The sequence below is a fragment of the Meleagris gallopavo genome, chromosome 8 (assembly GCF_000146605.3).
Source record: "Meleagris gallopavo isolate NT-WF06-2002-E0010 breed Aviagen turkey brand Nicholas breeding stock chromosome 8, Turkey_5.1, whole genome shotgun sequence".
Lineage (NCBI taxonomy): Eukaryota > Metazoa > Chordata > Aves > Galliformes > Phasianidae > Meleagris > Meleagris gallopavo.
In genome coordinates, this window is record NC_015018.2 from 6,794,599 (window position 1) to 6,820,558 (window position 25,960).

Sequence of the window (25,960 nt, forward strand, 5' to 3'; positions counted from 1 at the left end):
TGTGTACTGTCAGTATGTACATGCAGAGGAAATGGATTGCTAAGCAAAATCTGTTTTCTTTGAAAACTTAACCTTAATTCTTTTTTTTTTTAAATATACCTTTTAGGGAATGTAACTTTAAAATTATATAGGTAGCATATTTCCAGATGCAGTATTTATAAAGCTGTTTCACTTTTTTATGTCTGTGATGTACTGAAATGATAACCAAATCACACAGTTACTCTTGCTACCAAGAATGCTCTGGCATGATATCCCTGTTCCAACCAGAACAGGTTGGTTGTGTTCATGTGCAATGATACTTTCGAAAATAACTACTGGAGAAAAGAGGAGAAGGGGTTAAGGAGGGGGAAAAGCAACAGTGTTGCAATGACTTCCCCTGTATGAGGTCCTGAGTTGTACCCAGATGAATGCTTAATGTGATTTTTATTGCTTTGAAGATTCACCTGAACATCTTTTAATAGAAAATAAATATGGAGGTTAACAAGAAAAATCACTTCAATCCATTTGTTCTTTCAGACCACTTAAAGGTGTATTTTGTTTTTTCCTTTCCATTCTGTTATTAAATAAAATTAATTTAAGTTGGCTATTGAAGGGGTAATCGAATGTAATTATTGTAATTGAGAACTGTGCACTTCTGTGGCATGACTGAAAGTTGCCTTTCCTTTCCTTTCAGCTGAACACTATCTCAGTAGCAGTAATTACATGGACTGCATTTCTTCACTGACTGGAAGCAATGGCTGTAACCTCAACAGCCTCTTCAAGGGATCTGATCTGCCTGAGCTATTCAGCAAACTTGGTTTGGGCAAATATACAGACGTCTTTCAACAGCAAGAGGTCAGTATTCTTTTGCAAGGCATCTTTGTGTTGATAATGTGTTTTATAACAGTAGTTGTTCTGTTTCTTGACCAAAAGTGTGTTGTATCTCTCATGAATTCCCAGTCAGCTTAGCATGGGTACTATTTCATCGTGTACCTTTTGATTCATACAAAAAACTGAACTGATATCTTTTTCTTCATTCAAGGAAGTTTTAAACCTTGGCTCTTAATTGTAAACCAGGATGATACCCAGAATTTAATAGCTGTCAGTCAACTTCCTGCATATGTTATGGAAATCTAGTCTACATTCAGCAGCAACATCTTCTCTCAGCTACAGCTGGGATGTGTGAACATTCATTTCTTGCTTCATCCTGTGTGACAGTTGAATGGACTTCCTCCATTTCCAGCAGGGAGATGGACCAGTTACATATGGGAACTTCTCTCTTTCACCTCTGCACTCACTAAGTCAATATCTCACCTTAGGTCAGGTGCTAGTATTTCATGCTCACAGAATGCTATATAGGTAGAGTCAATTTGGATATCTGTTGGTCACTTAATCTGGTGACAGATAATCTGTGTCACAGAAGTACGGTGAGCCCAACTGCAAGACTTGCTGGCTTACACACAGAGTACCTGATCTTTCCACGAAAGCACTGTTGCCTTATGTAGGAAGCTGCATGTGTCATACTACGCTGCTGGCATTGGGTGTACTAGGGAGCAAAGCACAGGTATGGCTGTGTGAGTTGTGTCACTGCTGCTAGCCCATGGAAGATTTAATGTTTTTCATAAGTTCTGGACCCATATTTCTACTCTGCATCTTTATCAGCAGTGATCAAGTCTGCATCAGCTGGTCTCAAGCAACATTGCATCTGAAAGTTTTGTCACAATAGACCGTGTTAAGTGGATATTTGCACAGATTGCCTTGTTAGTAGTACTGTATGTGTGCTCAAAAGAACAAACTGAGAGGACCTTCCATTTACTCGAGTTCCTCAAATAGTGTACCAGTGTTCAGGTTTGCTTCTGTGGGAGGAAAAGTGCTTTGCACACACCAAGGTGCATTTGAGTGTACATAGCATGATTCCAAGGGTAGGCATGAGGCAGGCCTTCTCCTGCACTCTAGGTTACACATGTGTATGCGCTCGTAGAATCATCCTGGCTCCAATGAAATATATTGCCGTTTCAGCCCAAGGCAGCTGCGTCTGGTGCATTTCCTGCCAGTGCTTCTCATCTCTAATCATACTTTTTGCTGTGGAGGAATTTTATTTGTGCAACCAGTCTGTGTGGCTGGGTCAGTATTCAGTCTGAGTGAATACAAATTCAGCTGTGCCTCAGTTAATTCTGTGTGCGGTTTGGCAGGTTTATTTCCTTTTTACTCCTTTGCATGTTTAATAACGCCCATGCTAGCCAGTCATTAATTCTTACCTATTATTACGAGGCTACACTTGGTGCCAGAAAAAGAGAAGTGGCTGTGTTAGTTTCTAACACTAAAATTGGTTTTAGTCTGGAATTTTCATTTTTGTTTTTTAATCTCAAGAGTTGCTGATTAAGTGTGATGAGCCAAGCGGTTTGGCCAGAGCAATTTCTAACTAAACAGTTTTCACGATATTTCCACGAGTTGTATGAGGAGCAACAAACCACAGATGTTCGTGGTTGCACACACTTTCTATGTTGTGAAACGCTCAATGCTTTAATTAACTCAATTACATCGCTAGTAGGTGGGCAATCATCCTCTAACTTAGTAAAGTCTGAAACGTCTACTGTACCTACAGACATATCTACCTGGCTGTTTCCAATTATGTTGCAGAAATTTTGCTAAATACTCAATTTCAGTAGTCAAAGTTAAATGCAATTACTGGATCGTCTGTGCTTTTCTAAAACTGCTTTCTGTCAAAGATAGCCAGGTGAGAAACATTGAAGAAGTTATTTGGAACACACCAGTTGCTGTGTACATGCAGAGAATAGATTGCTAAAAGAACTGTCAAGTGCAGTAGGGAAAAAGACGATTCTGTACCACACTTACAACTTAGTAGTTTTGGAGAAAGACTTGTTTTGCTTAACTTTCCTATTTCTTCTTATTCTAGATTGATCTGCAAACGTTCCTTACTCTTACTGATCAAGATTTGAAAGAATTAGGCATTACCACTTTTGGTGCCAGAAGAAAAATGCTGCTTGCAATCTCAGGTAAAGAAATAGATTCACACAGGTTTTCATTTGTTGATTTTTAGTATTTTGTTTCCCTTTTATTTGAGTTGTGTGTTTATAGTAGTCAAAGGATCTTTGTAAGATTGAAATTAAGAATCTAGTCCACAGAGGTCATAGTGACTCAACTATAATCAGAAGGCACTTGAAACCAGACTTAATGGAGCTTTCACACTCATCTAGCTGGAAGAAGTGCACTGGTGTGTTTCTGTTTAGTTTTTTGTTCAAAGTGAATCTAATAGTGTTGTTAGTGAATGCGCTTTTCGCATTTAAAAAAAATGGGAGAAAGGAGGTGAAAATACAGTGGATTTATTCAGCAGCTGTCACAAAAATCTGCGTAATCCTTCAGTTTTGTATCTGTTAAAAAGTTTGCTCACAAGAAAAGAAAGGTGAGGAAAGGAGAAACGCTTTGAGCATTTACTAATACAAACTTAGGGTTCCTACTTGAATCAGAGGTGAACACCTGTTATTTTAATATGAATTTTATTGTAAAAATCATTCCAATGTTTTGTATAAAATAAAGAACTGGCTATCAGAAAGTTATGGAGAGGCTAATAAGCTTTTCTGTCATTATTCTACATAACATGATTATGCTACAATTATACACTGATGTACTTGTTTCTTTAGAAGACTGCAGCCTTTGAGTCTGGTAGCAGGAGCTTTTAAAATTGTTTTGGCTATGGTAATTTGATCAAAATCAGCATTGCTAGGTAGTATTAGCTCCACCTGTGCAAATTGAGATTTGAAACAAATAAAAACTCTTTTCCCAAGCAGCTTCTACATAGTCATAACCTGGCTCTTATACTATCCTAAAGAGCTCCTAAGCTGACATTTTTAGTTGATACCATTCTGTCTGAAATATTTTCATGTAAATAGAAGTCTTGGTTTGGTTTTAGGTCAAAATATTTCTGATGAGTTGCTTTTCTTAACTTTACAGAACTGAATAAAAACCGAAGAAAACTCTTTGATCCATCAAACATACGTGCCTCATTTCTGGAAGGTGGAGCAAGTGGAAGACTGCCACGTCAGTATCATTCGGACATTGCTAGTGTCAGCGGTCGCTGGTAGCAGTAAGTTGTGGCTCAAAAAGACAACTGTAAAAGACGGACATGGCAATCCTGTGGACAGCCTTCACTGCACACCACCCTCTGCACTTTGGGAGTCTGGGTATCAAGGACCAAAGCGTTTTGTCTGCATGATACTGTGCCAAAAATAAGAGAAAACACTTTTTGTCTGTTGTCTTTCAAAACACCAAATGTGGGTTACGTTTTACTCGAGTAGATTGGACAGATTTTGCAATAATAATAATATAGGGTTCTTTGTTTAGTATTTTATTACCTATAACTATAATGTATGCACTGAATTTTTACTTTGTTGAATGAAGGAAGAATGAAGGGCTGGGATGCCAGAGAGCATAGATTTTGCTTTTTATCAAGATGGATTTTTCTGGTACTGCTTAAAATAATTATTGAGGTCTTTCTGCACTTTACATGTTCTGATTTCTTGTCCTGTGGAAATTTATTCCTCTCATTTCCATATCGATTTTTATATTGGCACTAATCAAATTTTTTTTCAGATGTTCCTGTATTAAGTCACATCTCACTATAATGGTACTAGGAGCTGGTTCTTAGGTATATTTCCCTTCTCTCTGTCTCCCAGTAGCTACCTGAAGAAATGGTTCTAAAATCAAGCCACGTGCTAGTGGACCAGTCCTATTATTATGCTATGGTGAAGCAGTGTAGTGCTGCTTGCAATTAAACTCATTGTAACAGATGCAATGAAAGACCAAAATGGACCTTGCAATATTAACCCTTTGCAGTCATCATATTTAACTGCTGCCTGTTATGCTAAAACTGTTTTTTAATGGTTGTCTCAAAGCAAAGGGCTATTTTTAGTATCCTGCCACTAAAGGACATTTATTTATATCAGACTTTTATTTTTAGATCCTATACACCTACAGTATGTAACAGATTGTACTGATCTACTGCAGACTTATGGTAGAGAATGAAAGGCATTCATCAAACTAGAGCTCCGGGCTGTCAGTTTGATTAAACAGAACTAATCTAATTTGACAAGACAGCAGTGTTGCCATTTAATAAATGACGAATATTACTTACGTGAATATGCATGCAGCAATTAAGTGACCAACTTGAAATGGATGTAATAGCATGTTTTGTTCAATTTAGATTTGTAATGGTCAGCTGCAGAAGTGTTTAAGAATCTGGAGATGAACTATTTCTGAAACAAGTTATGTTCAGCAGAGTCCATGTTATAAGTGGCTAGAGCTAACTATTGCATTCTTATACTGTGAAAGTCCAAATAATTTGGCAATATTATTCCTATGTCTTTACAAGTGTCTTGTGCATTTATGAAGGGTTCTCGTACAATGAAGGACTTCCTAAAGTGCCTCTTTCTGCAATGCAATATGACATTTCCAAGCATTATGTTTTTGAAAAGCATTCCCATGAGAAATATTGTGAATTACCTCTACTGTAATGTATTATTTATGTTCGGTGTACAAGCCTTTTGAGAATGGACATAAACCACTGTCAAGTGCTCAGATTAGAGTAACATTTACAGTAGTTGGTTTTTATGCAAAAATGGGTGAGAAATAGTTTTGACACTTTCCAAGGATAATTCTTTCAAGGTGAGAAAACAGCGATGTATAGATAAATTTGCACACACAAAGGGAATTAAAAGAAATTATTACTTGAGGGCATAGATGATCAAGCAATAATGCAAAGTCTTGTGGTTAGCGAAAAATAACTGCTCAGTACTTCCTTCAGCCATATCTACTTAATGGTGTATAGCCGGGTGACTTCCACTGTTGATCAAATAGCAGTAGCTTACTCTGGGGTTTGAAAATTGTTTTTCAGATTGGAATGGATAGAAGTGCATCTTATATGCACGCAGCTGTTCACATCAATTTTGTGCTCAAATGTTGTAGGTAAATATCCACTTATCTGTGAGGTATTTGTGTGTGCGTTGCACAGGCAAGAGCAACTTCATGCAAACCCTTGTGGAAGCCACAACTCCTAATTGAAGAAGTATTTACGCTTGTGCTTGCTTATAAGCATGTAGGTAGCTCCACTGACGTGGACTGACTGACGTGCTTACCCATGAGCTTTCATTTTAAGTATTTTCATTTTTAAGACTAGCGTTGGAGAATCAAGTTGTTTTCAGTTATGTTCGTTTTCTAAAATATTTTAATGACATACTCAGCAACACTTTGTACAGAAGTTTCTGCAACCCCTTCTTGCTTACTTTGTCTAAAATTAAAAGCATCAAGAATACCTTTACACTCTTAAATTTTAATCTTTCATAAGTACATGCTATGTATCTAGACAGTACTATATATTTGGAAACTGAACTTACTACAGTATTAAGTTGATGTGGTCTTTTCCTGAGCAGTGCTTATATCATCTACACCAAAGTGAAGAATTTCCCATTAACAACATTTTTTTCAGTAGGGTTTCACACAAAAAAAGAACACACTGGAAAAAGAAAACTTCTCACTTATTTTAATTCCACAAAGGGAATATGACAGTACAGAATACCGTATTGTTAGTGTTATATTATGCACAAATATTTGACTTATTACATAAAAATGTTAGTTTTAAATCTGTGCCTTAATAGTGACCAGTTATCTGTAAATATAGAGCAGATACAGATTGTATTTTTGTGGGTTGTGTCCTTTTAGTGATTTTTAAAAAATAAAAGATGAAATTAAAACATAAAAAATGGGAATTTTCAAAACTAATCAATGTTGCATAAAATAAATTTATATAACTGCCTTGTATTCTGATTGGTTGATGAAGTATTTTTTCATTTAGACCCAGTTCCAGGGATGCTTGCTTGTTAATAAAGTATCAAAAGCAGTATTTCATATAATTGCAACGTTTCTTTCGCACAGTAGTGTACTACATTTGACTGTTCTTTCCATATCCACGCAATACAGTTAGCTTTTAAATGAGAATATCTTTTTTGGCTGTACCTTGTTTAAAAAAAAAAAAAAACCATGCAAAAGGAGGTTAGTTATTTCAGGTTCAGATCACAGCAGGTGTTAATGATTCAGCTTACGCAGGTTTCATTCTTTTGGTCTTCTCTTTTTAAGAACTCTGTAGATTTTTACTTTGGTTGTATGTATTCTTTTGTGGAGGTCATTATAGTTTCACACTCAGTGTAAAAGAGCTCAATTTTTGAAAAACAAAGAATATTTAGGATGCTGTCAGTGGAACCAGCCGAAATCTAGCAAGAGACATAGCTTTTGCACTCAGGTAATATTTAGGTTGTTTTGAGTCAATCTTGTCTGTGTGCTTGCAATGTAGGAACATGCATTTAGTTTTACTTAATTGACACAGTAAACCCAGGCATTTCATTATTCCAGTATAATGTTTGCTTTCTTTGTGAATTTTGTACAGACTTTTTTCCATTTACTCAAATTACAGTTTTCTTGGATCACTGACCTTTTAAAATCTGTTATCTTGTTACGCCTAGTAAGTGTTTAGGGAAATGATATGGGAACGGGAGAGATCAACTATTTAACAGGCACTGGCATAAACTCAGTGAGAATTGCACAGGCAGGTGGACCTGCAAAGTGCTGCACCTTTGATGCCTGAGCAATAGTTAAATACAGGGATCTCAAATGAGTTTCCTTTGCAGACACTGTACTTGGAAATATTGCTTATAATGGGACTACTATATGGCTTCATTTAGCAGAGTGGTTAAGATAGTATGGGAAAGAAGAGGAACAGTGATGACACGTGAGAGCTTGACAGCCACTTTCCTTGCAGTGCGAGCAGTGTTTCTGGCAGCTATTGCGGCAGGGAATGAGCAGTGCTGCTCCTTGAGCAAAGAGGCTTTGCTGTAGAGATGCTCGTTGCCTCTCTCTTCAACTATACAGATAAGCAAAGCTGGAGGTCTTCTGTCTGAACATGTCTTACTAAGAAATCTTGGCAATACGCAAGAGAAAAGAGGTGGATTCTCCGAGCTGTATGCAGCTTCTTAAAGCAGTCCAAAAAATGCTCTGAAATTGTTGGAATTGCACGTATATATATTTACAGTGAATTGTTTCATTATTCTCCTACTTTCTGATGTATATTGGGCTATAATTGTTAGATGCGTTCTGAACATGTAATTTGACAGTATTAAATCGGAGTAGGCTTGAATTATGCTGGGAAATTAATATACTTGATTATGAAGTTGCAGAACCTAGTACACGAGTCAAAGCATCACCTAGTGTCAAGTTTCTCTGCTCTTCTGTGGATTAAGATTTGGGCAATGTTTGCTCTACTGAGAGATGCAGAACGATTCCAGATGTTTGACCAAAACATGAGAAGAGATGAATACATTGTGATGGAAATTACTTAGTTTGTGCCAAAACTGTGTTGCAACTTCATGGAAACTTAACAGATACGAAAAGCAAAACATAACACACACACACACACACACACACACACACACACACACACAAAAAGAACCAATTATATAATGAAGTAAAAATTTGTTATTTCTAACAATGGGTGATGAATGTTTTAAGGATTGTTACCACTATTATAGAAACCCAAGGATCATCGACTGATACGGATTTTGTTACAGTATTTTGCTATGACAAGGAAATCAGTTCTTCATGTAACAAGGACAGCAGATTTGAAGAGGCCTGACGTGAACTTGATACTAAGTTAAGGTCCCTAAAAACAAAAACATCCAAGGAAAATAGTCTCTACCTGTATACAGACAATATAGCAAAGTAGTGGAAAAGATATAAGTTATTTTAGACAAATGATAGAAGAAAGCTTCAGTGTTAACCAGCATGAAATACAGTAAAACTTGCTGTACACAGTGCACTCACGTTATGGGAAAAGATAGAACCTGAGAATGAATCCATTTCAAAGTAAATGGCATTCAAAGTTCAGATTCAGCAAAACAGCCACAATCTATTCATCCAGCAGGATTCTTTTTTCTTTCACTATTCACTATTTAAAATGTTGATTTGTGTGATTCTGAAAAACGCTTGAGTTGTCCAGTATCTAGAAGTCAGTACAAACCAAGATAACACTGTAAGTGGTCCTAAATTGTTGACGAATTTGAATCTTGCTTGGAAACTGGATGGGAGACAATTAGATAACCATTCTGTGGGCCAATAAAATATTTCTGTGCAAGTATATTAAAAATATCTTAGTCTCAGCAGTGTTTCTCCTTCTACCAAATGATGACAATAGTCAGGAAGCTGGAATGCTGAAGGCATCTATTACGCACAAAGGCTCCTCCTGAGCATTCTTCTAGCACCAGCTTATCTTCCATCTTCACTGAAAGTGGTTGCAGATGCTCTATTGTTGAATCAGTGCTTTCTTTGCATCGTACTTGGATTCTAAATGCTACACAGGACTAACTTTTAAAGCTCATGAAACTTCATGTAAAATTTTTGCTTGCCCAAGCACAGTGTTGACTTGTTTTCCTGCAAGTGATTAATGTAGAGGCTGTCCAGAACCACTAGCATGGATGAGAAAGATTTTTTTTTTTTTTTGAAGGGATTTAAAAGTCATGACTAGACTGGAAATAACACTCCTGGCATTGCTGCCTTTATTGGCTGCTGATGTTGTCTGCTCACTTCTCCTAGATCTTGGCTCTCCCACTCTTGGCCCTAGTTTCCACTCTCTCTTCTGGTGAGCAGTCAATTTTCAGAGGACTACTCCTGGGATGTTCTGAGGAACTTCAAATTTTCAGGCAGATGTATTTCCTTTGCTTTTCTATGGACTTCAGCAGTCTATGAACTATAGCAGTGAAGGTGCCTATGCTGGTAGTCATCACTAGACAAGGTAAAACAAAAGTAGTAAACGCAATGTAAAGGATAAAATGATACGAGGCCAGTAAAGATGAGGGCATCGCTTCCTCAGATGGGTGCTTGTGAATGAAGAATAACTAAAGAAAATATGTTTACTTGTCTGGTTCTTTTTTACATACCTTAATAAAGAGGAGCATCTGTTCTGTTGCACAGTATTCTTGGTATAATTTTAGAAAGATTGGGCAAAATGACTCCTGTAACCAATAATAGATACGTAATTTATCATAGACTCCTCAGTTCTATCCCCATCATCCTAACATTAATTATTGGAGTACAACAGCACGTTTCTTCCTTGCTTCCCTTCTGTCAGTAATGTTGCCGCTCTGACCAATGTATCCCAGTTCTTCAGTTACCTATCAATATATATGGCTATTCCTTTCTGGAACTGCTTCAGAGACGAGGTAAAGAGACCCCACATCCAGGATTGCATGTGATGTAGTTCCTAGTGCCAGTACTTCCTCTGGCTGTGTTGGTCTGCTGAAAACTCTGAACCACATCCTCTCCAGCTCTCCTCTCTGCTCCATATTTTGTGATGAATTTCTAAGCTTCAAGACATTCTACATCTGCTTCTGTTTGTTAAATTGTTTTCAAGATTTTTTTTTTTTTGAGGCTGCGCTAGGAATGGAATATTGGAGAGGCATTTTATCCTGAGTTTGAGTGTAACTTTATGTACATTCGCTGTATACATCAAAACTCAGCCTGCTGTGACAACGAGTTACAGGCTGGGTTCCTTCCACATCCCTTTCCACACTTTGTAACAGTTCAGTGCTTCATCTTTAAGCACTTTTTATCTAACTGAGATTTTCTAAGCTCACAGAGTCTGCTGTGAGGCACGTGAACTGCTTTATGGCTCCTGAAGGAAAATCATTTTCCTGTAATTCTTCTGGTGTGTTTTTGTGCCCCTCAACATGGGAGGTGTGTGGAAAGATCAAAAAGATATTAAAAGGTCTTACGATTGACCTCTAACTCTTCAGCTTTTCCCTTTGCTGGAAGCTAGCAAGTGTCATCTTTTGCTTAAGCACAGAAACAAACAACACAATAGCACTCCTTCCTTTCCTCCACGCGTACTGTAATTTTGCATGCAACACCTTTTTGTAGACTTAAAGCCAATTCTACATCATACGAATTCATCTTTCATGCTTTTTTTTTTTTTTTCCCTTGCTCTTTGCTGCCCTGTGTGGCCTTTGCCCTCTCTTCAATCAGATTCTGCTGATGTGTTCAGCCTATGCCTTCCGTGTGGGGTAGCTGGAGCCTTCCAGAATGTTCCAGGGGCTCTGGTGTCTCCTCACAAAGCACCCTCAGCCCTGTGGCTGGTTACTGGGCATCCTGTACAGGCACTAAACCCTTCTTTGGCCCTGCTTCTTTCTGCTTATTGTAGGGTGTGTTTGGGAGCAGCTCTAAAGGCACCCTGAGGGGATCCCCAGCACTGGCTACATCGTTGCTTTGCAGTCTTCAACCAAGCAGAGATGGCGCCTGCTGCCACCCCTCCGTCAGGCTCTGCAGCCCATGGAGATGTAGCTGTGCTTGGTAACACACAAAGGTAAGGATCTAGCAGCCCAGGGGAGCCATGTGGGAATAAAGGCTCTGTGCTGATGACATGCATATGGGGAGGCTGCTGAGGAACCAGCACCAGGTGGGGCCCATTGTGAGTGATAGCTGCCTCAGGGCCAACCCTTCCCCATGCATTGTGATGTGGGGCTGTGGGCTGTGTGAGGGAAGCAGTGCGGGCCCACCTTGGGGAGCAGAGGGAGCAGGAGCAGGAGCAGCAGGAGCAGCAGCAAAGGTAAGTCCTTCATTACAAACAATTTATAAAGCTGGCTTTTAACTTGTTTTAAAATGCTGTGTTGTAAACAGAGCTATTTCATGTTGTGTGTGGAGCCTCGTTGAGGCCTGGTGTGGGTGCAAGCAGTTCCCTGAAGTCACACGGCAGCAGCCACTGTGTGTGACACTTTGTTTGATGCTGTGTGGTGCATTGAGGGAGAGGTTTGCGCGTGTTAAGAGTTATCCAAATAAAAGAGAAGTTGCTGTAAGAAGTAGATTTGGAGTAGGTGTTTGCATATATCTGGATACTGATATCTATACGACTTGATCTATCATAATTTCTTAGTCTGTGCCTGTCTGTGACATCTGCTTGAATACGAGAGCAAATCAAATTAATGATATCTTCAAGCGTCTGGTAAGTGTAAAGCAATTCCTTTAGAGTCTGATACTTTTTGTGGAGCATGGGAGTAAAGGCAAGAGCAGATGGCAGAAATTTCCAGCGCTCAGCAGCGTGATGTGTAAGCAGAGCTCTCCCAGCGCCCTGCTGTGGCAGCAGATGGAGAGCTGGCAGGAGGTGCTGGGCAGGGCCGGGCTGGGGAAGAGCAGCAAATGCTGAGGAGATGCCCAAGGCACTGCAGAAATGTAGCGAGCTCCTAGTGACGTTGTGAGGTTTTCCTTGCTTCTGGCCTTTTCTGACTCTTTTGTTTTCTGAAGTGAAATATCAGAATTAAGGATTTCCATCAGCCCATATGCATGTATACAAGGGTATTTCAGTGTTCTATAAGCCTCTGCATAACATCCAGAAGCTGCTGTTTCTGGAACAAGTCACAGTAAAATATCTGAGTGCATCATTTGGATAATTGCTGTCACCTGTACTTGCTATTGTAAGTTTTAAAATAATGCTGGAAAAAGAATCCTCTTTTCTTCTGCTACAACTTTCAGAGAGAAAAAAGAAATGGTAGAAAAGAAATTTCTAGGTTAGCCTGTTTCACTTCATGCATCATCTACGTCCTCTTGTTTTCTTGCAATTTATTCACGTAAGCAGTCCAAAATAACGAAACATTACTATCTCCTCATAGCTTCCCAAGCAATCTCTGTAGATCTGAGGTTTGTGATGGCAGCAGTTGTGTCAATGTGGAAATGTCAGCTTCTTGGCCTTGTGGCAAGAAGCTGTTTGTTAGTAATGGCTTTGCCATGATATCCCTAACAACTGAGGAGCACAAATTAATAGAATTCCAAATGACTCAGTTTTGAATGTTGAGGGATTTGATGTTTGTTTGTTTTAAGAGCTGTTGGTTGATTGCACTGCTGAATAATTAGTTTGTTTAAATTGAAACTAATTTTCTTCTTTCCTTCTCAAGTCTGTTACAGAAATAAGCGTCCTGTTGGGTAGCTGTGTGGCTGAATCTCCTATTGTAGCTGTGTGCAGGGACTTCACAGCTGTGTTTGGTGTATTGAGAAATGGTGTGCACTCACTGTGCTGTGAGAGCTGTATGTAGGGAGGTAAGGAGCTTCTCATGCTAAAGAAACACTGGGGATGGCTGCAGCTCAGGTTTAGGTCGTGAGCAGTAAAGGAAGCTTCTGTAGAATGCTACTGATTAATCATTTAAGTGAACAATTTTTTCTCCTGTGTGCGTAAAGCTGTAGTAGAGCAAAATTGCATTGGAGGAGTTGCTTGCACAACACTACTGAAGCTTTGTCTGAAGACAGTGACCTGTGAATGGCGGTTTAAAACCTGCCCTGAGCTCTGAGGTTGAGTAGGCACCATCAGGACTCACCAGTAGCTGTGTAGCAGCCATGTTGCACAGGGGCCTGGGAGCCAGCAGGAAACAGTATTGTTCTAGCTGAAATGCTGGGCTTGGTTAGATCAGCACAGCTATGCAGAGTGGAGAGTTTAAAACAGGCTTTTACAGGGTTAAATGAAAACATTACATGCTTAGAGGTCATTACGTTACAGCTAGCGAAGTCTGAGAAAATGACCTATTGCTTATTAAAAGTTCTTCCAGTCTGAGAGTTCCATAGTCAACAACACTGAATTTCTTAGTCTATTACTTTTACTTCTTAACTGAAGAAAATAAGTGTTTTGGTAGTTTAGGTACTTCAGTGCCAAATTTCCGCCTATTTTACATGGTCTGTGGAATTGCAGTAACTTCTATTTCAATGTTTTTCTTCGATTGTATGGTTTGCATGCTTTTAGGAAAGAAGGTGAAAGACTTGAGCTGAGGTTAGGGAGCCTGTGATTGATTTATTTCTACCATTGTTGTACTGCATTCTAAACAGCCTTGGGGAAGCTGTTTCTTTAGAAGCCATAGTGGGTTGGCAGCAATGATGTTCTTGTGAGTATAGTTATTGTTTTCAGTGGTTAATATTGAATCGAATACAAGACTGGAAATAAGAGATTTAGTGGATCTCCTGTTGTTTGCACTAAAGCTTAAGGTAGATTAAGTGTGTTGGTTAAAGCTCATTGCAGGAGTTAAGATAAGCACACATGTTTTTGTCTTGAACCACAGAAAAGTATTTTTTTCGTGTACATGACAGTGGGATTTTAATGCACTTTTTTACAACAAATTACTTATTAAAAATTGGAAGGTGAGCTGATGGCTCACCTGTGGAGGCAGTGAAGTTGTAGAGACATGACCTTCCCCATGATACATGAGAACAACTTATTGCACTCCAAGCAATGGAAAAAGGAGTGCAACTCTTACAACTGCAGCGTGCTGCACAAGCACTTTGTTTGCATGCTGGGTACCCTAAAACAAATAAAGAAGGCTGTTTAGTGAAGCACTGTTTGGAGGGAGCAGATGGCATACCTGGGAACAGCCACACTGGGGCCAGGCAAGGTTTGCCTGCCCAGTGCTGCTCAGCTGAGAGCTGTGAGTAGAACTTGATCTCTAGCTGATTACTCACTGACTACCAGATCATTGGTTTAGCTTTTATTTGATAGTTACATTGAGAACATGGAGAAAAGATCCACAATTTAATTCTGTAACTGTCTTTTTCCAAAGCCTTGCCATTCCTGGTACTCATCCCTCTCTCCTGCTCTGCGGGCAGGGGCAGATCTCCATGGTGACATGGCTGCTTCGGCCAAACGCCTGGCTGCTTGTGTGTTGAAGTGTTAAGCTGCGCTAATACTGCATGAGTAACGGGTGAATGTGGTACATGGGAGAGGCCACGTGATCTCTGTTATTGTGCTGTCCGTGCTTTAAGAGAGGAGTGAAAAAAACTCTGGTGCTTGTGCCAGACTCACCACTTGCGGAGCCATGTTGCGACAGACACCCTGTGAGTGATGCTCTTATGGTACAGTGCTGGGAAATCTTATAAGAAAAATGTTGTTTTTGTTATTCAACTCTACAAGTTTCCTCTCGAGTTCTCCATGCAATCTCCAGAGCTTCTCCTTCCCAACCAATCTGCCTTGATCTGCAGCTGACCCCTGTGGGATGAAGTCATCAGGAGAAAGTTCTTGTTTTCCTCTATCTGTTTTACAGCACGGCCTTGTTGCTTTATTAACTTTACCAGAGCAGGCATGTGTTTTAAGTCTGTCTTGTGTTGCATTAGGAAATCCTCCCACACCACAGACCTTTCTAAACATTGTCTGTTGACTTACGGGAAGGCGATGGCTCTGTGTGCGGCCCTGCTGCAGGCAGACGTTTGTGCGGCCGGCACCGGGGGATAGGGACAGCACGGTCCCCTTCCTGATTGTGGAACCAAACACAAAACAACCACAAAATAAAAATGCCACTGTCTGAAAGGAGCCTTTCTGTGTTAAAAGCGCAGATGTGAAAGGCTTTGATGAAGGCAAGGGTGCAGACGGGGCTGCTGAGAGCCCTGCACACGGGCAGTGACTTTCCCGCATCCCAGCCCCGCGCACCAGAACCCGAGTGAAGGACTGGGGCAGTATCTGGCATTTCTCTGAGGAACGCACTGATTCCTCTGCACTGAGAGCACTTTACCATCACACGCTGGCGCCCATCACTGTCGCTCCTGCCAGCGGCCCTCCCACGCATGCTGGGTCGGAGCAGTGCGAGCCTGGATGCTGGGCTGCCGATCAACTGCAGGGAAATGAACCTTCTGGAGACAGCTCTCTGTGGCGAGGTGCTTGCTGCTTAATAAAACGCAGCACGCTGTCACGTATTGCATACTTACACGGCCCTGCTGGCCGCCCGCTCTGCTGGCTTGCGTTCTTGGATTAGTTGTAGCTTTTCTCAGTGCTGAATTCCTCTCTTCTGTTGCTATTGTGGTGGGGAGGATGGGTGCGAGTACGGCACTGGGGAAGGCAGCTGAGGCTGGGCGCTGATTGTCCCTGCTGTCCGTGGGCTGCAGCTTGCTGGGTGCTGCCAGGAGGAACGCCTGCAGCATGGCAGTCGTGTTTTCAGCAGGTGATGTGTGGCTGTGGGGAGAGGGGTGCGAAGGGAGGGGAAAGACCTTCTGTTAAGGGATGTGTGAGTTCCTTTGGTGATTACTGTGCAAATGGGAGGAGCTCTGTATGCAGATCCAGGACCTCTGTCTGTCTGCCCCTCACTGTGTTCAGGACTCTGGCACGTGCAAGCTTTCCCATCCCTAACAAAAGTGCGCATGTCCCAGCCAGCGTTCTGTGCCTGTGGGATGTGCTGTTGCCTGACATTCCGTCCTGGCCCAGCTCATGCTTTGCTCTGAAAAGACTCAGCTTGCCTTAACCATTGAGCCAACAAGTATGCACCACTGCTGTCAGTCTTCTGCTTTGGTCACTATTATCATGTATCACATACCATACTTACATTTAGAGAATGAACCAATGCTTATCCTATGATAAAATATCCAGAAGAAACTGCAAACCATACTCCCTATGCAGGATTTTTCACAACTTTGCTGAAATAGAGATCTCTTTACCTTTTTCTAAGTATTCTGAGAAATATATTTTCCAAGTTTGTAATATTTTAAAAACCTAGCAGTAGTTCTGCTGGCTCATTTGCAGTTTCTTCCAGGTTCTTCTTGGGCACTGATACCTCTTGATAAAACATCCACAAGTTCAGCATTGCAAGTACTAGGGGCCAAAGTTGTTCTCCCGAACCTTTATTTCCTAGCGTGTGGAATGCTATTAGGAATAAAAAAGAACGTCCAGCACATCACGGAGCTTCTGCCAGCCCCCAAACACGGCTGATGTCAAGCAGCTGGGGCAGTGCATCATGCCCTGGGGTTGCTCTCATGACCAGAATAGGAAGCCACAGTATGGAAAGCAGCAGAGCATGTGGCTGGGAGAGGTATGCAATCTGAGGCTTGTCCAGAAACAACTGAAGTGAGATCAGAGGCGGACGATTTAGCGAAAGGAAGTTGCTCTCCTCCCACCCATTGCACACAGGCAGGGAGAAGTGGCTGGATAGAGGCAGAGGAGGGGGGTGTTTTGTACTGACACTGCACCGGCGTTGTCTGGAGGGCAGTAGAGACTTTGTCACTGTTTCAAACAAACAGATGACTGTGGACATGGGAGAAAATAGAGCAGCTCCTCAGGAAGACGTCACCTGCTACCATCAGCAGAACTGCGTGCGTGCTCACTGCAGGACAAGCAGAGCTCTGCCTCACCTTTAGGTGAGGGCTGTGAAGATAACTCTGTTTTCTGGCTTTGGCTTGCCAGCCAGGTGGGAGAGGAGCCCCTGGGTTCTGCTGTCCTGCTCTTCTTCCCCCTGGGGCTGCCTGCCTTGCCAGGCAGAAACACCCCTGAGGAAAGACATCACGTGAGCTCTTGCTCTTACGCACTAGGAATAATCATTATGAAGGCTCTGTGGTTATTTCCACTGTTAAGGAACAAATGGAAAACATCGGCATGCGAAGAATTTTAATTGTTAGGGTGTTAACTTCTCACCAATGAAACCAGTACCAGCGTGCCTCAGCTCTTGTTAGGGAGCCAAAATATAGTCCAAATTCAATTTAGGCCAACACTTTATTAGGTATTATTATGTCTTAATATTTGTCTTAGGTGCCTCTTTAAAGTCCTGTTAGTAAAGTAGACATCATTGCAGCAGCCAACTGAGATGTGCAGGCTCTCGGCTCTGTTCCCACAGCTCAGCAGGACTGCTCCTGCCTTGGGAAAATGCTCCCTCGTGGTGCTGAGCCATGGCAGCACCCCAGGTGGTGGATGCTGAGATTTGTTGTTCTTTCCCTTCTCAAAGCAATGCTCCTTGCTGAGCCGGCCTGCTGCTCACTTCACAAATGGTAATTTTTCCATGCAGCTCTCCCATGTTCAAACACTGCCCTGTTCTCCAGCAGACCAGGCCAAGGTCTGTTACAGCACTGATTTTTTTATTATCATTTTTTAGCAATTATTTTTTTCTCCATCACAGTGTTGCACGTGCAACATTGCTTGCTATTTATTTGTGATGGCCCTGTGAAGGTACAGGAGGGGGTGTGTTGTAGGGCCAGCACATCTTTGGAGGGGGGAGGAGCTGAGCCCTGTGTTGCAGAGCTGTGCACATGCACGCACAGTCCCCAAACTAAGCAGGGGGAAAGGGCTGTCATGAGAAGAGAAAGGCAGTCCCCACTGAGTGGCTGACAGAGATGCATGCTTGGGTTTGTCTGTAAGGCTGTGTTAGGCTATTTCTCAATTCACTTCAACAGCATTAATCTGCTGCACTGATGCTTTGACTGCAGTGCTGGGTGCTCTAGCTCTCCACATCTGCATCAAAGACAACTTGCAAAGAGATTGATCTAGGTCTCAACCTGATTGTTTTAGTGGGATTTTTTTGATGGTGATTTGGTTTTGTGGGGTATTTTTGCAGCCTATCAGGTTGTGCAAGACTCGCTTTGATGCAGGATTTTAACTGGATTTTAACTTAGAATTAAGAAAATCTGTGAGTCTTGTCAGCTCTCTGGAATATTTTAAGGTCTGGCTGCATTCTGGGACTGTAGATGGAAGCTGTGACTCAGACCTTGCAGTATAGTGAGGGCCAGAGCCCCCAGATGTCTTTGTCGTACTGTAAGTAACAGAGGCACGTGCAGGAGCTTGCTGGTGGCTTTTGTGCCTTAGTAAATATTTCTTGTGTGGATAACTTTAGGATAAAGACCCCAATGGGGCTAGAAAAGACTCCTTGCTGCTCTGCTACCTTTTACTATGTGCCCTTCCCACGTGCCATTGTAGCTGGCATTTTGCAAAAAGTGCAGATCGGTTTTAGCTACAGTACCCTGATGTCAACTTAGGGCTGCAGTTCTCCTGAGATCAGGGCTCATCCCTCAGTGCTCTCTAAATCCCATGGATGTCCCCTTCGAGTATCTGTGGCTTGAAGAGAGGCTAAAAAACAGAATTTATTTAAGCATTAATTCAAGTCCTTCCAACAAACTTCAAATGTGTGCTTTCTTCCTTCTTGCATTCCTATCACAACAACTGGGGTTCCCTATACGGTAAAAGGCAAATCAGTTCACAAGTACTGGGGAACATGTGTAGCAAAGAAGATTAGTCAGTTGTAATATATCTCATATGCAGCTTACCCTAACATGCTCTGCACCTTCTGATTGCCTTCTTATAAGGCCAATTTGCCTGGAAATAACTGAGCCAAACTCTGTGATTACTTGGCTGTGAAGGTGTGGAGTGATTTTTCTCCTCATAAAGCAGGCTCATCTGGCCCAAACAGATGGAATTCAGAAGGTGCCAAATCCGGACTATACCATGAATGTGACAGAACAGTCCAGTCCAGTGCACTGCTGACACTCTGTACAGATGAGCTGGGAATCTGCTCATAGTAGGCCAGTTTTTGCCTGAGGAGTAGTATCATCCAAATATTTGCATTCACCCTTTTGTCTGAGGCACTTAGGTACACAGCAGCTTGGTTAACATGGGCTGCTTGTTCCTTGCACAACCTTTTTTAAAGGCAGTAGGGCTGGTGAAGACCTAGTGAGTTGGTTTGGACCTGTAGGATGAGGACATGATTAACATGTCCTTGCCAGTGAGGGGCTGGGTTTGCAGTAGATGATCTTAGAGGTCTTTTCCAGCCTTAATGGTTCTGTGACGTGATGGTAACTGGGAAGGAAGAACAACTCTGAGGCCTGTAACATCATCTTGCTTGAGGTTTGTGTGAATGATGTACTCATCATTCAGTATAGTAATATAGTAATATAATACAGTAATATAGTAATATAATACAGTAGTGCTCCAAGCAAAGTTCTCTATTTACTGTAATAACAAAAATGTTGGTATTGGTGCAAAAACTTGCTGTGCTTTCAGAAATCTTGTCAGGGAACAAATTTACATGTTATCAGTCAGGACAGTTTTTGTTTGTTCTCAGTGTTAGTATGTCTGGGTTTGTCAGGACGTTGGGATAACAGTTTAGACTGGATTTTCTTTCCTTTTAAATATTCTTCGTAATTAAAATTGCATAAGCCTTTGTGTGTAAGCAAATCCAACACATTTTTCCATTTAGTTTTTATTTATGCATACTTTTTCATACAAAAAAACCCCAACAACACAACATTCCTGGTCCATTTGATTTTCATCCTGTTTTCTCCACATGTTGGGAAGCTTTCATGGAGTTGATGCCACAATCCTGCAAGCCCTAAGGAATAGCCCTTGGATGAGGGATAAGCTGCTTATAGGTGTCTTAGTAATAGTAGTTTCTCCATTCTGATGAAATCCCATTAGAGGCAGGTAAAACTGTTTACGTTTTAACAAAGAATATTGTATTTACAGCCTTAGAAGTGGGTGTAATTTGCCTTGTAATCAAAGTCATCCTCAGTAAGGTGCCATTCCCCAGGTGGAGGCAGCTGATGGCCATGATCGATGGCTGCGCTGCACTGGGTGCAGGGCCGAATGGGCTGCAGCTGCCAGGAGCACGGTTTCACTTTACCCTCCTTGCTGGCTAGGGCTGGAGAAAAAGACTGCCAAGTGGGTGAACTTGCATCTCGTGATTGTCCCTGTTGGCTGCTGCAGAGACCTGGGCAGTTCTGTAGCCCAGATGGTTTCTTCTTCACCTGAGAAGTAAAAATCCTCACCCTAATGCTTGCATGGAGAGTGCTGTGCCTTACAGAAAAGGCCCTTTCCCTGAAATATGCAAAGCAGCGTGAAATCCCCTACAGCTCTAGATTTTTGGTATGGGCGCAGCACTGCCCTCATTGGAGATGAAGGACTGCAGTTCCAAAGGGACAGCTTCCACCCAAGGAATTGCCTGAGAGAGAGCCTGGTGAGTAACCAGGTGAGGTGTAGCAAAGGAGAGGGGAGCACTGATTGTGTGCGTTGCACTGCTGGTGAACTGTGAATCGAGTGTCAAAGGCCCAGGAGCACAAAACCTGTTGTTGAGAGCTGAGTTGTGCCGCTTCTTTCACTTAGGAAATACCATTATTTGTATCAAATGCACCTAACATCTTAAAGACCAAATGGATGGTGAGCCAGCACAAGCCTTTCTCATAAGTAGAGCAAATATACTTTAAACTTAGAGGGGGAAAAAGTGTAGCATTCCTTTTCCATTTGCATGCATGTCTGCTGAAAACACTTTTTCTGCCTTCTCCTTCCACCATGCCCCAGAAGGAGGCTCTGTGACTCTGTTATAGAAACCTGTTGTCATGCACTTGCTGATCAGTATCCAGCTCAGACACTGGCTTGGTTTCAGCCCAGCACTAAGCCAGTCTCCAGATATGTGAGGCCTGGTACTGTTAGCTGAGTTCACCTATTTGCTCTCAAATTATGTGCCTCTGGGGCTGCAGAGCGCTTGGAGAGCTGAATGCTGGCAACCTGAGTGCTGACTGTGAGGCGGATGGCAGCCACACAGGCTTGTGTTCATAAATGCACTTTTCTGAGTTAGACCATGCGGAAAACAAACTGGTAAAATACAGCACCATTAGCTGCAGACCTTGGATACACAGACCATTAAGATAAGGCAACATTAGCTGCCTGGTTCCTGAGTTACCTTGCTACCACATCACCCTGTGCACAGGCTGTAACTTGCTCTCTGCTCTCATAGCCAGATTCCTTTTGCTGCTGCTGTTTCCAAAGACTGACAGCACACAAGTGAGGCTCCCTGCTCCTGATACTTCTGTGTTGGCAGTGCTCCAGACACACCTTGCTTCGTTAGCTCTGCTAATGCTTCTTAGGCTTCTTAGGGTAAGGCTGCATTCTTGTGGCTCCCTGGGTGTGCAGTACCGTCTCCTTCACAAACTGAAGCCTCTGCCATCGTGGCTTTTTGATGCTGCACAAAGAACTTAACCTCAGTCTGCCAGCTCTAGTAGATACTGTGAGAACTCTGGAATAGTATTACATGTTTTCTGAAGCTCTGTGACCTGCTTTGTATCAATTTAACTGCATTTCAGAGCACGCCAATTTAATTAATGGCTTCCCTCAGGATATCAAGCAGTAATATATCAGATCCCTTACTAGAATCTATAAACATAAAGTTGTCTCTAATTCATTTCCTCAGTCTAACTCTGTTAGTTTCTTTTAAAAATGTAATCAAGCTCATCTGGCAGTATATTCCTTTGCTGAACATATGTTGTTTGATCCTTGAGATGCAAATCACCTTGACCTCTATTTCAATTAGCGTTTCACACTGGGTAGCGAAGAAGATGCTTTCTTGCCATATCATCTGCTGAGAATTCTCTTTTGATGTGCAGCTTCAGAAAGTTTAATCTGAAATTGACATAACCACAGTTTCCTCCCTGCTTCCTCACAGGCAGCACTCCGATAAGGAGCCTGCTAAGCAGAGAAGGGTTAATCATAGGCTCCTGAAGAATAATGATTTAGCAGAGCAGAAAAATATTCTGCTCTGATTTTTTCCTCTCTGCTGTTGCTATGCCAGCAGCTTCATAGCTCAGGGAGGCTTCATGTATTTCTTTTTCCTCCACACACTTAGGAAACCAACTAGGGGTGTGTCCATGTGCTTTTTGCTATTCTGAGAGACCTGTGCTGCTCGAGTGGGGGGGGAGATGAGCACAGAGGAGGGGCAGAAAAGAATCAGCTGTGCAGATTGTTTTCACAGCTGCACTGCTGTGCAAGGGTTGCTCCCACAGAGGTCTGCAGAGCCAGGGCTAAGCAGCAAAGGTGGATGGCAAATTGAAAAGGTAGCACTCAGGTGCTGGGATAAGGTTTCTTAGGAACCTTTTGTTTTTGGAGCAAATGTATGCAAGAAAGATGGGCTTCACCTCAGCCACACCCTGACAACATTATCATGGAATCATAGAATGGTTTGGGTTGGAAGGGACCTTTGAGATCATTTAGTTCCAGCCCCCTGCTGTAGGGAGGGACAACCTGGGTCTCGCTAGACCAGGTTGTTTGCAGCCCCATCCAGCCTTGAACACCTCCAGTGAGGGGACACCCACAGCCTCACTGGGCAACCTGTTCCACCCTCACAGTAAAGAACTTCTTATAAATATCTAATCTTAACCTGCCCGCTTTGAGTTTAAAGCCATTTCCCCTCATCCTTTTGCTACCTGCCCTTCTAAGAAGCCCCTCCCCAGCTTTCCTGTAGGCCCCTGCAGGTACTGGAAGGCTGCTATCAGGTCCCCCCCACTCCCCAGTCTTTCTCTTCTCCAGGCTGAAGAGCCCCAGCTCTCAGCTTGTTCCCATTTATACATCACTGAGGTTTTTATACTATGCTGTGTTTTGCCACTCAGATCTGACTGATGAATCACAAGGCAGCGGAACAATGAAAATCTTGTAATCCAGAAATAAGAAAATTCTGTAATTCAGAAATGAAAATGATAGAGTATAATAAAACTTATGAAGGAATATCAATACGACAAGCAAATAGTCTCTGATAATCACAGTATATTAAAAATAGATGGGACAAGTAGCCAAATGTAGATGCATTCTATATTCAAATGCTGCAGATCTTAAATAAATAAATAAATAAATAAATCTAAGGTGCATGGAATGGAGTCTGATTAAAATAAGAATATAGGTATTAAAAATATGTCAGAATCTTGGTAGAAATGGAATACTGTAATAAGAAACAAATCATAGAGGGTGACAGCCTTGGTGAGAAATCATACATCTGTGCTTTTTAAGGTGTCAAGAACAACAAAACAGCTTATGTACAGTGGCACTCTAAGTGCTTTAGTGTGTGTTTCTACAGCTATTGAACTGCTGTGGAGTAAGAGGGATTAATCTTTTTTTTTTTTTAATTCTAGTGGATTAATGGACATAGGTAAGTGAAGGCCAAAAGGGGAGGAACAAATAGCCAGCCTTCACAGAGATGGAAGTTTCTCTGTTGAGAGTTATCCACTGTTCAATGAACTTATAAGTTTCTGAGGAAATGGGCGACCAGTGAGTGACAGTTTGTTGGAAATGCAAAGTCATTTGGGATAGTTATTCAGGATTGCTTTGGTGTAGAAATACAGCTCTTACGATTTTGAGCAGCTACATGAGAAAATGTCAGGACTTTGTATTGATGGAAGTAAAATTTTACGTTCAGTAATGGCAGGATGTGGCTCCAGCAGTACAAACTCAGAGCTCAGAATGAGTAACCAACTTTTTAGGAAAGATTTTCCAAGGTCATTGGAGGAACTTGTTAGAAAATATCAGCTCAGTGCCACGAAAGAGCATTCTGTGGGATATTTTCTTCCCTCATGACCAACACGTCCTTTTCCCTATGTTTCTTGTTTCAAGTAAAGGATTCTCTTCGTGATATCACATTAGGTGAAATGCGCTGTCTCTCTCAGTCTTAATTTAATCTACTGATATTTGGGTGAGGTGTGTGTACATTTCCATTTTAAAACACGGTAACCTCACTTTCACTCCAGCCTAGTGTCTAGTGCAAAGTTTTTCTCTACATTTTCTGAGTCTTTTGTTGGTATTTTCTCTTATTCAGTTTGCAGGGTTTTTTTTTTATGTCAGAACCCTTTTCTTCCTCTGTATCAGCAATTTTATTAACGTGGGGATCTAGCAGCGGTGATGATTTTATATGGTTGAGGTGAGAGTCTGTAATTCTGAGGGAATTTGTAAGAGCTTGACTTTTTGCTCTGTAGGCAGTGCTTCTCTATAGCGGATATTCCCAGCTTCTTCTCTTTGCTCTGTGCTCACCTGACATGGGTAGGTGTGGGTGAGGTTTGAGAATTATGCTGGCAACAATTCTTTACTAAGAATGGTAAAATGCATTTCATAAAAGTTTAATTTCTAAAGGATTACTCCTTTTATGAGCTTTCATTCAGAGATGGACTGCGCAGTGCTTAAAATGAAATTCTGTTAAATAATGAGAAAATAACCTTCTGGTAAAAAGGCCTCTCTCCCATGTGACTTTCACTGTGTAATTTTTTTAAAGTAAATTTTAATTTTTGCACCATTATTACACGGATGTGAATATTTAAGCCATTTGAACTGCTGATGGGTGCAGAAGCTACTACAGGAATCTCTCTTGCATTCACTGACTTTGGAGTTGTACAGCAAAGTAACCAAAACACGGTAAATCTCAATTTTCCTTTTCTTGCTCATTACACACAGTGAAATTCACTCCCCCCTCCATTCATGCTCGGTTTTGCTAACCCAAACTGCTGGGCAAGTGAAATTTATCTCCTTGAGGAACCACATGTGGGATTTGTGCCCAGGAGCAACCGGCCAGGTGCATGAGAAGTGGGGCCCACCGCACTGCAGGGAGTGGGCTGCTGGCTTTATGGAGTTTTAGCAGAAACATGAACTCTAAAAACAGTTCTTCATGCTTGGATGAAAGGTCTGTCTGTAAATAGAAGTGTTCATACTCAAATGCATTTCATATGGAAACATTGTACAACGTATGAACTTTTCCTTCTAACTGCTGAGGTACTCGTTCTGCAGATTTATTTCCTGCAAATCTCTGACCACGTATTTTTGCTATGCTGAACCAAACTGATCCTTATTTGAAAAAAAGCCCTCTGAGGGATTTTCGCTGGAGTCTCTTTTCATTAATGCTTTGCTGATAATATATACTGGAAAATGGAAGGAAATAAGTCATTTATGGTTTCATTTAAAGAAGTCACTCAGGATTAATAAGATTATTCTTCTTTTTTTCCCATGGAAAGTATAATAGCTGACTTTTAAAAGAATGGTTTTATTGCTCTGACAAGTTATTGAAGTCCATTCTTAATACAAATATTTTTTGGTGCTTCACATTTTTTATGTGAAAACAGAAATTATTTCATTGCTTATGGTTAGTTGGTGCTGCACCACTGAAATCATAAACGCAAATTTAAATGGAAGAAAGTTTAGCAGCTTTTCTGCTCTTCTCTCCTCCACTGCCATCACTGCCAAGCCTGCTAGAGCTGTGAGTGCAACTTGTACATAAGATGGCAGATATTTTAGAAGCAAGTGTTTTTGGGTGGGGCTGGAGCTCAACCAGTTTTTCAAATCTATAACGCAAAGACAGAATTATCACTATGTATAATTGCCAGTTACCTAGATCTAAGCTGAAAAATGGCTGCA

General features: G+C 41.5%; 1 protein-coding gene across 1 annotated transcript in view; it reads left to right on the forward strand.

Moving 5' to 3' along the window:
* Positions 1-6,813, forward strand: part of BICC1 (BicC family RNA binding protein 1) — a 110,951-nt gene extending 104,138 nt beyond the window's left edge. Inside the window, exons 18-20 of the mRNA XM_010714223.3 lie at positions 674-834; positions 2,897-2,996; positions 3,952-6,813. Coding sequence (XP_010712525.2) covers positions 674-834; positions 2,897-2,996; positions 3,952-4,082 — 392 coding nt within the window. The 3' untranslated portion in view covers positions 4,083-6,813. The remainder of the gene's footprint in view (positions 1-673; positions 835-2,896; positions 2,997-3,951) is intronic.
* The last annotated feature ends 19,147 nt before the right edge of the window (positions 6,814-25,960 follow it).